Source organism: Neodiprion pinetum, chromosome 6 (genome assembly GCF_021155775.2).
Source record: "Neodiprion pinetum isolate iyNeoPine1 chromosome 6, iyNeoPine1.2, whole genome shotgun sequence".
In the NCBI taxonomy this organism is placed as follows: Eukaryota; Metazoa; Arthropoda; class Insecta; order Hymenoptera; family Diprionidae; genus Neodiprion; species Neodiprion pinetum.
In genome coordinates this window covers 22,159,885-22,173,258 of record NC_060237.1, presented here as the reverse complement: position 1 = coordinate 22,173,258, position 13,374 = coordinate 22,159,885, and the positions used below count along the sequence as shown (strand labels likewise).

The 13,374-nt window shown below is 44.9% G+C and overlaps 1 protein-coding gene across 1 annotated transcript; it reads right to left on the bottom strand.

The window, feature by feature from the left end:
- Nucleotides 1-248: 248 nt before the first annotated feature.
- Nucleotides 249-13,109, bottom strand: nAChRbeta2 (nicotinic acetylcholine receptor beta2). Its single transcript, XM_046633100.2, has 12 exons — nt 12,954-13,109; nt 12,482-12,639; nt 12,335-12,379; nt 12,015-12,124; nt 11,624-11,804; nt 11,368-11,524; nt 10,166-10,293; nt 9,904-10,079; nt 5,789-5,941; nt 3,502-3,626; nt 1,147-1,259; nt 249-536 (listed from the first exon to the last, which is right to left on the bottom strand). The coding sequence occupies exons 1-12, from the start codon at nt 13,003-13,005 to the stop codon at nt 324-326; spliced, it is 1,611 nt and encodes a 536-aa protein (XP_046489056.1). The 5' UTR covers nt 13,006-13,109; the 3' UTR covers nt 249-323.
- Between the last annotated feature and the right edge of the window lie 265 nt (nt 13,110-13,374).

Genomic DNA, 13,374 nt, shown 5'->3' with positions numbered 1-13,374 from the left:
ATATACATGTCCTAACACGCAGGTTGAAATTCGTTCATCGAAAGTATTCGATAATCAATAATAAGATTAAGCGTGATTGAAAAACTAATCGGTTTTCAGTGGAATTAAATCTACAGATAATCGAATAATTGATGAGTCAATTAAAAAATTACACCGAAATTCGTTTGGTATAACATCATAAACGCGTTTGGAGCTTGAGTGAGAAGGAAAAAAATCCGAGATTAGTTTTCTTCTTAATTTTTTTTTTTTTTTATTGGCATCGATTTCGTTGCAGTTCTTAAGAATACAGTGATATTCGTTGATTACATTACGGGTAAAATTAATTATTCGTCAGGCAAGAAGACTTCGGGCGGAAGTACGAAATTCCCTTTACGCAGTGGAATCCCGGAAAGTAATTGGTCGACTGGTTTCCGCGTATCGTAGAGGCTGGGCGCCTGGAAAATTATACCCATGGTCCCGCCGATACAGGCCAGAGTAAAAACCCAGAGGAAGAATCTGTCCAAAACCATAGCAACAAACTTCCAGTCCTCGATCACCTAAAAACATACATTTTCATTCCGTGACACTATAAATATGAAACTTATCAGGGTTTCGTTTTCGAATTCAAACGATTGCAAAAAGTAATTCAAATATTCCTAATTTATTATCAGTGTCTTTACTAAAAATTGGGCAGTTTTTTCAACGAAAGGGAAAAAAGAGGGTACCTACAATTTGTTTTGCAAAATCGCGATCAGTTTCGTTGAATCGGTAATCGATTCTGAAAGCGGGGAACTGCGTGTTACACGGGACTCAACAGTCAGTACATAAACGACGTTACGTACGGAGGAAATGAGTTGTTGGCTAAAGTGATAGCCTAGCTATTAGGTTTAACACGATTTAATAACCCGGCGAGTAAACAGCGCAAGAGAAAAGTTCCGAATGTAACTGACAGGCAATTTATAATGAGGGTTAGAAGCCGAAAACTTGAACGACCCTGCGAACGCGTCGTTGAACATTTTAATAATTAATGTCGACCCCCTCCTCAGCATTGGCCAGCACCCCAAAGTTTGAACGGGAATTTTTTTCATCCCCATTTGACCACACGGTAGAATTCAGTTTTTTGTCAGTCGGGCGCGAACGCGAAATACCTTCGAATTGCGTGCTCACCTCGTTGTCCTTGTCAGCGTCTTTTATGTGCTGCGCGATGAATCGGACTCCCTGGAGGGCGGATATGACGTCAGGAGATAAGTGCCGCGGCATCGTGTTCTCGCTGTCGGTTACTGGAAATAAAAACACACGACGCCTGATCGATGATTCGAAGAAATTGAAAGCCTTGGTAAAATCCGCCATGCGAAGATCACTCGAAGATCATCTGACCCGACGCTGAATCTTCGACTCCTCGACGGAATTTCCGGCTCGAACGTTTGAGCTCTCTCCTGGGATCGCACGCCTCGATTCTATCCGATTGGCTTTTTCGGGGCTATTTAAATTTGTCGAACAAGTATTGGCACTCGTCCGAACCCTCGACTCGCACTCCTGGTCCTCTTCACTCCAGGGGGTGCTAAGACAAGGGCGGGCAACTTTTTCTTCCATTCATTAGATCGAGACCCCCGCCGATTTCGAGAGGTTTCGCACCCTCAACCCCTTTTCCCGTCTCCCTCCAGGAACACACCAGCATCGCAGAGGCTATATTAGGCCTCCCTCCGAACATGAAAGGAGCGGCGGGGGCTGATAAAATATTGAAATAACGTTCCCTTTAACCAGCGGTATCTTTATTAGCTACACAGTCTTATCCCGGCCTCCATATATTTCATTTCCGTGCTAATGCAGCTCGTGCGGTTATTTATTCAAAACACATCGCAGAGCTATTCGAATTCCAGTATCTTTCCAGGTCCGTACGTATACCACGTTTGCGAGGATGAGACTTTATCCGCGGTTATTTCGACTATCGGAATACCGTTGAGTGTTTTTTATCACGGTATAAAATTGACGTAAACCGACCTATGCAGATGTTCGAATAAACAGGATCTTGGTACCCAGATACGGAGGGTTTGCCGGAAATAGGGTTCGGCTCCTACCTCGAGTCTGGCCTAACGGTGTCGGGATAGTGACCCCCGTCCGTTTCCTATCATCCACTTTGTCGCAGGACTATCATATACGTCACTACTCGAGATCTTTTACGACCGATGTCGAGGTGACCAGGTTCAACACCCACGGGATACGAGCACGGCGCGGGTGGATTTTTAAGAGGGAGGTTTTAACGCCTGAGAGTTTCTTTCTTTTATCCCGACACTTTTTTCTTCCCGCTGCCTTTGCTTCTACTTCTTCTTATTCTTCTTTTTCCGCCGGTACGCCTTCGACCCTCGTTCAAGGGGCGACGACGTCGACGCTTCGCTAATATACGTCAGAAAAATATCGTCCCCGAGAGATCTGGAGACAATCGCTTACATACCTGCTCTGTTTTAAAACCATCTCCCTCTATTCCTCCCTTCGTGAAACTTGGACTTGAAAAAGGCACCTCAAATATGCTACGCGGCTACGGTATTTTCCATTTTAATTCCGCTTGAAGGTTCCTTGGGAAAAAAACTTGACGGACTCTTTCGCAGTACCGTTACGCATTTTCGAATCACGTCTCAATAAATTCGAACCAAAGTTGCGTTACGAGCCAGTCTCCTAATTCGACCATCAGTTTTCATCCTTTACCAATATCGCGGCAGAATAAAATATAATACTAACAATCGTAATGTCTATTAAAACAGCATCAAACATAACTCTTACCCAATCCATTTTTCATTACTCAATCGTACTAAATTTGCTCTCGATGAAACGTATGACTCACGATCGTTTGACCCGCGAGAGTAGTTTTAACGGTCCCTGAAAATTTGACGGTTCGCATTAGCTGCACCGTCAATTGAAGTGGTCGACAACCACAGTCGAGCGGATAAACGACCGCGGTACTGCTGCTGCAGTTGATACATAAACCGCGTGTGCACCCAAAGCCGCGATGAAATTCAGTTTTTCAATCACGATGATCGGCGCACGAAACGGCGCGAACGAATAGAGGGATGGTTTTTTACGACGAGTCGCGCGTAGCTCAGCCCCGAGTGACAGGGTCGTGTCGACGAGAAGGCGGAAACGGGGGTGAATTAAAGGACCAGGAAATCAGGGGGCGGATTGAAAGCGGGCGGCTCGTACACGCGGTGCTAATTCAATTCGCATTCATTGTTTTGCCCGCTGCAAGTACACAGACACCGGCTCATTGTGCGAATTAAAGTCAATGTTATTCCGACCCCCCGTAGAAAATACGATTACGCCACTCGGTATTTGCCTACCTTTTCACCGAGTGTATAGATACCCTATACACCGTGTATGTTCGTGCATTATGAATGTACGTGAAGAGCTTGGGGTGATAAACAATTGCGAGGAACGAGTGCAAGCTGGAGCTGGAAAAAAATTGGCACAACGCGATAACTTGCGCTGCGAAATTAGAAGCTCAGGTGAGATGAAAACCGCCCCTCTTACCGGAAGCGTGAGGAACGTGTCGACCCTCCTCGTCGAGGGCGTTCTTGTAGGCTGCGGCCACGCTCTCGAAACCCTCGGGACTACCCTTCAGCTCCGACGGGTAGTCGCTGATGCTATCGCGGAAGCTGTAAGCAAACAATACACGGAAGTTGGAAAATGATACAAAGTTTTGCGGGTGTATAGGTGGTAGCCGGGTAGCCGCTGCACCCGGGAAACCGATGCCGAGGCTGCACCGGCGGCCAATTTGCCAGCATTACTTCGGATGATAAATCGTGTTTGGTAAAGACCAACAAACCGGGCCTTCCCTGCCTCCTCTTTCTCTACAGCTGGCGAAAACTTTACTCGCCGCCCGATCTTCCCCGGGATCAAACTGATGTTACGGTTTTTCACCCACCGAACATTGATCTCAAGGCTGAGCCAGCCAGCTTCTTTTTTCCCGGTTCATTTAACACCTTCAGCTTCTTCACCTACCCCAAAACAGATAGCCGTGCCCACATAACTCAAACTGAGTTGACGGATGGACTGACGCTTGAACCCGGTGAGGTCGAAGAAAATCCTATCGCAGGTGAGGGTGAAAAAAATGAAAAAATTTATAGGCAGCCGTACAAATTTTTCTTATCAGTCAAAATACAGTACTGGGTAAAAATACTATCAATCATATTTTACAACGTGTCCACTAATAGTTTGAATCCGTTCAAAACTACTTTTTGTGTCGATTTTTTAGAAAGGAGATAAAAATGGGTTCCCATATTTTTCGTATTATTTTCATCTCATATCAAAAGAGTACAGATCGATTCACACGAATGCATGAAAACTAGAAGCTTCGATATCTCTGGTAACTCTCCCGTACCAAGCCACGTTTCTTTATATTTTATCCCAATTTAGTTTTTCATGTGACTAATTGTGCTTTTCTAACATAATATTAATCATAAGCTATTTTTGAATTTGTACAGAACTAGGCTAATGTAAGTTTTACGCCGCGACTAGCCTCTTGGGTTTGCCGTTTGTCATTCTAGACATTAGCCAGATCGACTCTTGAGGTCCTTCGAGAGTTCGACTGGCGATGCAGGACTCGTGGGAACGTGATTGTAATGAGAAAATAATTGTTAGTCACCCCCTGCAAGGAGGGGTTAACCAATTTCCACCAATCACAGGTTTTACCGTCCCCGCACGAGTCCTCTGTAAAAAAATGCGATGGTTTCAAAGAAAGAAACAGCGTCGAGAAGGTCGTCAAGGCGACATCACCTACGCAATCTATCAGAAATACAAAACGATAGAAAATAACTTCCCCTTTATAAAGCCATAAAAATACATCAAAATATCCTTGCAAACATCATCTTTCAAATTTATTAAACTACCTGTCTGGTAACGGTGTTGGTGGTCGGGAAAGGGGAATTTCTAATCAAAACTATCCGCCCCGAACACTACCCGATACATTTGTAAAATCCCCGCAACTGTATTATACCCCTAATTAATTAGGTCAAGGATGGCGTCGCCAGCCGTGAGGAAACGAGTAAATTCTTTTCCCCGCCGTTCAGCGGAGCGTTGGAAATCGATGCCTCCGGTAAACTCAACCGAAGGAAGAAGACGGTGTGGCCAACGGATCACCGGGGAACTATTATCTAGGAAAGTAACTCTTGGGACTCACTTTTCGGACTTGAAGAGCGATCGGGAGCCTCCCGCGTTAGGTGGAAAAACGGCGAATGAAGAAAATCTATTGGGCCAATCAACCGCTCTCCCTCTTTTTCTACGAATGATTCCAGCTGGTTTTGCACCACGAGGGACAGGGATTGCCCTCCGAGCCGCGTAATCGTTTCAGCACGAAAAACATTCTGTCATGTATGTTTTCGAAACTACCGACCGAAACGTCTTATACTTGATCTATGAGGATTGATACAGTTGACGCAAGAGTAGAATAGTAAGACTGCGTGGCAAAAACCAAATAAATCAGTTCAAACTGCGGACTGCCCAAGCGACCAGGACTCGAGATATCCAATGAAACCCTTTCCAAGATTGAGAAGATGGGATGGAAAACCGAGTGTCAAGATGCACGATGCGAGAGTGATTTAAACGATAAGCGCTCCTCTTTCCGCCTTGATTAATTTCCTGCACTTAATTCCGGCTTGAGCGTGCTAGACTTCCCGCCTCAAAGATTTTTCACAAAGCTGTAGACCGTTATCCGAAAAATTAACGGATTATCACCGAGATCCTGAGGGTCGAGGGTATCGCGAGGTTTTCAACTTTCCGTTTCCTTTTTTTTTTGTTTTCCTCTTTTTCTCAGACCCACCTGCAGTCGATTTCGTTGGTGTATCCGTTGTCGATGTAGGTGTCGTCGTACTCCGGGGTGGAATAGGGGGTCCGACGCATCATGAGGACGCGGGGCATCCAGTTGAGAAAAACTCGCTGAACCCAGGGCGACATGTTGTGGGTCGACGGTGACCTGCGCATCAGAGAAATATCCGGTTATCCCTGCCCGCAAAATAACCAGAGTGTGTGAGAGAGAGAGAACAAATATCAGCAATACCCGTGGTTATATAATATCCGTCGGTTCATAACATCCAGCAAACTTTGAATATTATTCGCCTCACAAAGGCGAGCCTCGTATCTACGATTGATAAGCTTAACCCGGATCAAGGATATAGTTGAACGGCACTGAATGGGGAGAAAAGTTTTTTTTTTATATACAGCTGTGAAAATGAAACTAGTTCGACTATACTGAAAAATTCTGTGCAAACGGGACGTCACCTTGCAGAACCATAGAGCCATTATATTGTATTTAGTTTGCAAAACTCAAGCTCAACTTTTTCTGCATCGAAAATAATTCTCCTATCTCTGTCTCTCTTATTTTTTTTTTTTTAACAGGAATTTTCTTCCCGTTTAAATATAAAGAGATTACGCAGATGTGATTCATATATTATATATATATATATATATCTTTAGGTTCACAGGTACCTATAATACGCGATCGGAACGGTGAACGGTGGAAAAGCTTTCTTTATTTCCTACCGCGAATCGCGGTATCAGGTGATTTCGGCTCTACATCGGTGGGGAAAAGGGAGGTGTGTCGCGAGTAAGAAACGGTCGACCTCATTGACCCGGAGTCTGAACCGAGGAATATCTTCTGGGTCAATGCGGCAAAACTCTGTAACTCGACGCGTTTGGCCCTTGTGGGCGAAAACTGGCGCCAGGTCAAGCTCGAAACTAACCGTCCGCGAATTTACAACTCCATAAAGAATCGCCTCCCTCGTCTCCTCAGTTCCCTTCCTTCCCCTCCGGGAAGAGCAGCTTTCGCAGAATTCCGGGATTCGCAATCCTGGCGTGTCACACGGGACCACTTTCCGGTCTCCGCCATCTTATTTCCGTCACACGTTACCTCAATATCCCGTCATCTGATTCGGGGCGATATTCAACACCGAATATAGCTATGCGGCGTTGGCTAATCTGGCGGAACAGATCAACCCCCAGAATCACCCCCTATTATAACGTCGAATTTCCTCCGCGCACGGATCGAAGCAATTTACGCAAAATTGCACCTGTATGAGTTAATACATAATACATACTCCTATTTTTATCTCGAGGGGATATTAAAATTCAATTCGAAACAATACCCGTAAAAATTATATTCGCATATAATCCCCTAGCAGGTTGAAACGTTCGAATTTTTTATAACTCTGGATTATAATTGCTGGAAAAAAATCAGGTCGCGAAACTCGCTACATCGCGTGTCTATGTATACGGGATACTTCCGAGTAAACGCAGCAGTACGTTGCATTGGCTACCACTGAAGGGCGCAAATACCGTTGAAACAGACCTGCCTAGTTATCGGTACGTAACGCAGTTAAAGCATAGACTTATAGAGATAAACTGCCGTTATTAAAAAGAGAGAGGACAGCTGAACCTCTCCGTTGCACGATCGAAACAGTGGGGAGCAAGCGCCAGGCGGGGAAAGCAGTAAGGCAAGCGGGGAGGTATACTTGGATGAGTTTTCATCGAGACCAGCAATGACAAAAAGTCACTTTAACGGTGTGAAATTTTCCTCTACAGGAAACATCCTGTATAGTCAAAGGAAAAGTGCGCTCTCGTATATTCTCGAATTTGCCGGTTGATTCAAAGCCGAAATCCGGTCCCAGTGCGGTTGAATCGTTAGTGGAGCGTCTTAAGCTTCGGAATCTACTTCATCGCGTCCCCCTCGAGCGGCGCACTACCCATCGGATAATAAATTACAGGCAGTATAACGTGTGCTGAGTGACCCCATGGGACTCGTAAGAACAACCGGGATCCCAGCTGGTTTCTCAGCTATGCCGATTCGGAGATTCGCCTGCAACGTCACGGACTCTTTACATTTACGTGGCTGAGGGGAGAGCTGATCTTGCTCCCCGGAATCTTATAGATTCCGCGATTCCACGCCCAATCTTACGCTGCACTTTGCGGTGCCGTGATTTACGAACCGCGGACGAAGGGGCGTAAAGTTCTCGGCCGTTTCGTGACTCGATCCGAAGTCACGGACCTACGAGCTGATACGCGATGCTTTCACGAGCTGGGCTCGAATTACTGTCAGCGTACTCGCTGCTGTAAATTTTACAACTTTGTTACAGGCACTAACTGTGACCGAACGAGTTTTCTCCCCTGGAGTGGCTAGGATGGTCCCCAAAGCTGCTAGTTGATTTCTAATTCACCGCTTTGTTGCGTGTCGGTAACGACCCTCGTCATGATACCGCCAATTTTCAAGTCCCGACAACTCTATCTACGATATACATATCAGTATGTAGGTACACGCTCACCCACCCCATCTGTATCTTACATTCAAGCGAGAAACAGTGTTAGTGCGATGCTTCCGGTTCGTAAACTTCGGTACCAAAAGATAGGGTTATACTTCGTTACGGTTTTCGAGGTGCCTCGGCCGCGCGGTACTTTACTGTGATGAAAATTTACGAGCAGCTGAGATGCCTCCGTGGCGAGCCTTTGTGGCTCACCCAAAATGGACCTGATGGTGAAACGGAGTTAACGTCGTGCCAATGAGGTTCACATCCGCAGCGATAAACCGCCTCGGTACTCCCGCATGCCTACCTAACGTATATGCATCGTGTAAGCGTGCGTGATGTATGTGGTGCGATGTACGTGTACAGCGATTCAATTTCAACTATAACCGTGTTGGAGACAGATATCGTACCGTCTTTCATGTAAAGCCTTGACTGCGAGTGAAACGTACCGTTCAGACCAGAAAAGGATGCACTGTACCTGGAAATTCGTCCGACATGCCTCGGACAATTCTGTAGCTCCGTATATTTTGATGTCTCTGACATTCGATGAAGGGGTGAACTTTACGTTATAACCTTGAGGTGGTTAGTTGCGTTTGATGGGTGTGAAAAATAATTATGCTTTCGACCCCGAGACACATCGGTGAAATCTCACGGAATGCTGAAACAGGGCTGACCGGCCAACGTTGCCCGTGATTAACAAAAGGGTGGCTAACCCCGTTCCGCCCCCAGCGCCGTTATCCTAACAACTATAACACCCCTCCGTTGGGCAGCGGCGCTTATACCCGGACACCGGGAAAGGCTGGTTAACCACCCTCGGTTCTAACGGGAACCTACGTCATCTGCAAGCAACCCCTTTTCATCTCGTAGAGTTGTGATTTACAGGACTATCGATGGGTATAACACCAAAATGCCCTGCCTATATCGCACCGTATCAGCATTTTTAGGCTCATCCTCTTATCCGCACGCCCAGAAAATATTCTTTCGCAATATTTCGTTCGGGTTCGGTTAGTAGCTGTATAAGCAGGGGATCCGAAGACCGACGAATATAAAATTGCAAACCACCCATGACTCAGAGGAAATCATAAGCTGCTCACGAATCGTGACGAATTCCACTTGGAAATAGTTTGAAAATTTTTCAATATCTTTGACTCTTCCATTTTTTTTTCCGTTGGTACGTATATCGCGCAGTTAAATCATTTTCATGGATAATATTTAGAAGCAATAACAGTTAAGCGGACCATACGTCAAACACTACAAAGGGCGCCCGTCTCGCGATAGAAAGTCTTAAAATCCATTGTGAAAGCACTATAACGTAAAAGCTCCAGCCAGACGTTCATTCTCCGATTCGTTTATACTCCGAACGGCTCTCCGTTACCTCTTCATTCATCATCCTTCACCGTGGTCGATGTCTAGACCTTTCTCGTTGCGGCAACTGTACGAAGTTTCAACGGTACGTGTATAAATCCACGTGGTCATTTTCTATTTTAAATTCTTCAAAGACTTCGATTTCCATTCATTTCCAGCTTAATTTTATATTATTCAATAATCTTTTACACGCGCATCCCCTTTCACGAGCAAAGTCGAGTGAGGATAAGTTGACGCGGTGTAAAAATAATTATTTCCAATCACGTCGTGAACTTACCTAAAGTGAACGTTGAGGACGCAGACGGTGACCCAGATTGACAATGTGACGAGTATCATGGTGAAGAGCAAGTACTTCCCGAGCAAAGGTACGGCCAGTGATGTCGGTGGTATGATTTCGGCGAGAAGTAGAAAGAACACCGTCAGTGATAGAAGGATCGAGGCGCAGAGGGCGACCTGTGCATACGAAAGTCTTTTCAAATTTAACACCTTCACGGAGTACAAGGATCGCTTTCTTTCAAACTGTTATTGGCCACACGTGCCTTTTCCCCGGAGTCACTTGGCAGGTAGAATACGAGAACGGTCAGGAACGTGATCCCCACGCACGGAATTATCAGATTTACAGTATAGAAAAGGGTTTTCCTCCTCATGGTGATGTTGAAGGTGATATCTGAAACACAAACAGTTAGCAAATCGATCGTTGCCCGTAATCGAGGGCCGAACCATTTTCGCACAAACATTCCAAACAAGCTGACAAACCTCAGTTCCACATGCAGATACTGTATTTCCACTCCGAAAGCTCTGTTTCTGGTTCTCACCATCATATTTTCACCACTTCGTTGGAATAAATTCTAATATAGCACAATAACGATAACGACCCACTAAACTGCCCCCGAAATCGTTTCAGCACTGCGGGGACAACGCAGGGTACATTACTCACGCTTATAAGCGGCTAACGTGATGACATTAGTTAGCCCATAATGATGTCATTGTTATCAGAAATCAGGGAGGCAAAGACCACCGTTGCATTTTATCTGCCAGCTTATTGTTGGCTAAGAGAGATTGATCGAAGTTAAATAGACTCGGACGATTTACCGTAGGCCAGACCTCATCGCCGGACGGTCGGGTCACTTGGCCCTGAGGTCTCAGAACTTTGGCAAATCAATCGCTGTATTCACTTGAGATACATTGATCATAGCCAGCGGTCGAGCCTCCGAACAAATAGTGGCTTGATCATCGGTAACTCAAACATTCAACGCACAGTTAAACCAGCCGAAGTCAGAAACAGTTTACTAAAGATCTAGTCCGGGATCGAATAATCGAATGAATGAAAAGGTGCGCGTTCTCTTAATTTGTATGAACAAATTTTCGAAACATACTTGAATTACAATACGTTCAGAATCAAAATCCTGTATAATCGCGACCTTACAGTTCCCTTATTTTATCGTTTTGGATAATTAAAGAGGAAGGTATGTTGACCATTCTTGGATGCAAAAGAGACTCGTGGGTTAAGTTTCGCATGTGATCTGCAGACTTGTGATCCGTTTCGGTCGGTACGCCCGCTTTAATTTTCTGCAATTGCTTTCATAGTACAGCAATACTCTGCACGAGGAGCTTGAGGACTCATTTTGACTTCTTCCATGGGTTTCGAACATCGTCAAAAGAGACCGGACTTCACTACGGCCGGTATTACCGACCTGTAGGTCACTCTCGCAAGGAAATACGGATGGAATAGAATACCCACCAGAGTAGGGCTCGGTACAACAAGGGTAATACTCTTCGTTGCGAGCTGCCGGTACCTCGAGAATGTCCCATTCAACCGAAAGGTAAAACTCGGATAGGTCGATACCAACGTGCACCAAGTTGCTGCCAGAAATTTGTTCCATGTGCTTCAAATCCACCTGAAAGAAACAAAAATACAAAAATGGGATGTTACTTTTTCGTGGATGAAGCATGAAATGAAACCGTAGACGCCTTTGATCGATCAATCATTCTCTCACCTGCACACCGTTGTAGGTCCATGAACCGAATTTCATGATGCATGACTGTTCGTCAAAGGGAAAATACTCAACGTTTATCTCGCAGGAAGACTTATATATGGCTGGTGGCTTCCAAAATACTTCACCGGTGTACTTCAGGGTCGCCTTTGTCATCAACGTCACTTCATAATTTCCGTCTGCACTGAATTCAGAATGCAGAGCTTTAGAAATTTCTCCAGAAGCATAATCATCACGTATGTCAAGTTAACACCGACGGAATCTATAGTGCAGTCTATACTGTTCGATAATTGATTTCACCACCAGGGTTAATCGCTATCGAATTTCAATAGCGTTTAATTGAAAGTGAGATAAATGGAAGAAAGGCACGTTTATACACTTCGTAAGGACTTACTTGTTGTAAAGAACGATGTCAGGTAGCCAGATATTTTCTGAAGGTACGTAAAGCATTTCTACTCCACCGTATTCGTCCGGATCCCACCGCAGCTTGTAGTCGAACCATTTCTACACAACAGTGAAACAGTATCATGATAAAAATGGGTTACTAGATCAGTGGAACATCGTAGCGAAGAGTAATTCTTCGATTGAGTATTCAAACTCGAACTATTATTGCAAAGACTTTCATATCTGATCAGTACAAGAATTGTAGGACAATTGCAACGTCGCTGGAACTCTCTCTTATCCAATCTTATTCCAAAACATTTTCCCGCTCACCTGTTCGACCCATACGTTGGTAGTCATCACCTGGTTCTTCAGATTCTGCAAAAAAAAAGTAGTCAAAATATCACTGCGATGTCACGACTACTAATGACCGTAATTCTGGCTAGAGCATCAAATGAACAAAAGACAAAAAAAACTCACCATTTCTATAAGCTGTGACAACTTCAATCCCAGCCACACGGTGAGAGTTTCAGTGTTATTAATAACTGGCCGAATGAGTCGGTTGTAATTAGACAACAAGTCATCGTAGAGCCGTTTGGTATCAGGATTAGCTTCGAAAGTCTTCACCACGGATTTTCCTAAGAAGAAAAATTGATAATTCATTCAACTGAGATCAGTGTGATAAATGGAAGAAACTCACGTGGATAAAATGACAGTTGAAATTGAGAACAAAAATTGAAATGATTCAACCCAACCATGCAGAGCATCATACTTGATAAAACCAGTTGTCTATCAACGTCAAAACAGACGATTTAACAATCGATCGAAAAGTTTCGAATAGGTTTACTGATCAAAACAAAAACCAATCGCAATTGGTAACGTTAACCAAGATCGCGTTACGTAATATATTCCGAGAAAATTCTCTGAGATTCTTCTTATGTGTCTTACTCACCGCTTGTTACGCTCAGGGAAAAGAGCAGCGCAAGAAGCAGACGTTCTTTCATCGTTGGCACCGAGGACACAAAATCACGAGAGCATTTCAACGTGCAGCCAAGATTCGGCGGCCATTAGGGGCGCAGCATCCCTCCGAGACGCAAGGTCGATAGCCGACGCTGGCGCCGCAAAACTTTCCGACTGATAACCTGACTCGCCTCTTTACGGCTTCACCTTGCAGCACATGCGCTGCCACTTTTCAACCCTTGCTTGAATTTCGAATTACCAATGTCGCACCCCTCGACTAAAAGCTGCAGCTCCCCTGCCGTTCAAGTTGCGCTCTTAAAACACCGCTGAACAAAGTCACTAGCAGGTGTCGACGAGAATGAGTTTCTGAAATATTCAACTTTTCACCCATGGAAAAAAGGTTCGTCTTCTTT

Excerpts from the sequence above, each read along its gene's own strand:
- nAChRbeta2 (XM_046633100.2), bottom strand. The coding sequence starts at position 13,005 with ATGAAAGAACGTCTGCTTCTTGCGCTGCTCTTTTCCCTGAGCGTAACA. Across the intron at positions 12,380-12,481 it reads TGTCACAGCTTATAGAAATG|AATCTGAAGAACCAGGTGAT; the intron begins GTGAGTTTTTTT and ends TTTTTTTTGCAG. Across the intron at positions 10,294-11,367 it reads TTGTACCGAGCCCTACTCTG|ATATCACCTTCAACATCACC; the intron begins GTGGGTATTCTA and ends TTTGTGTTTCAG.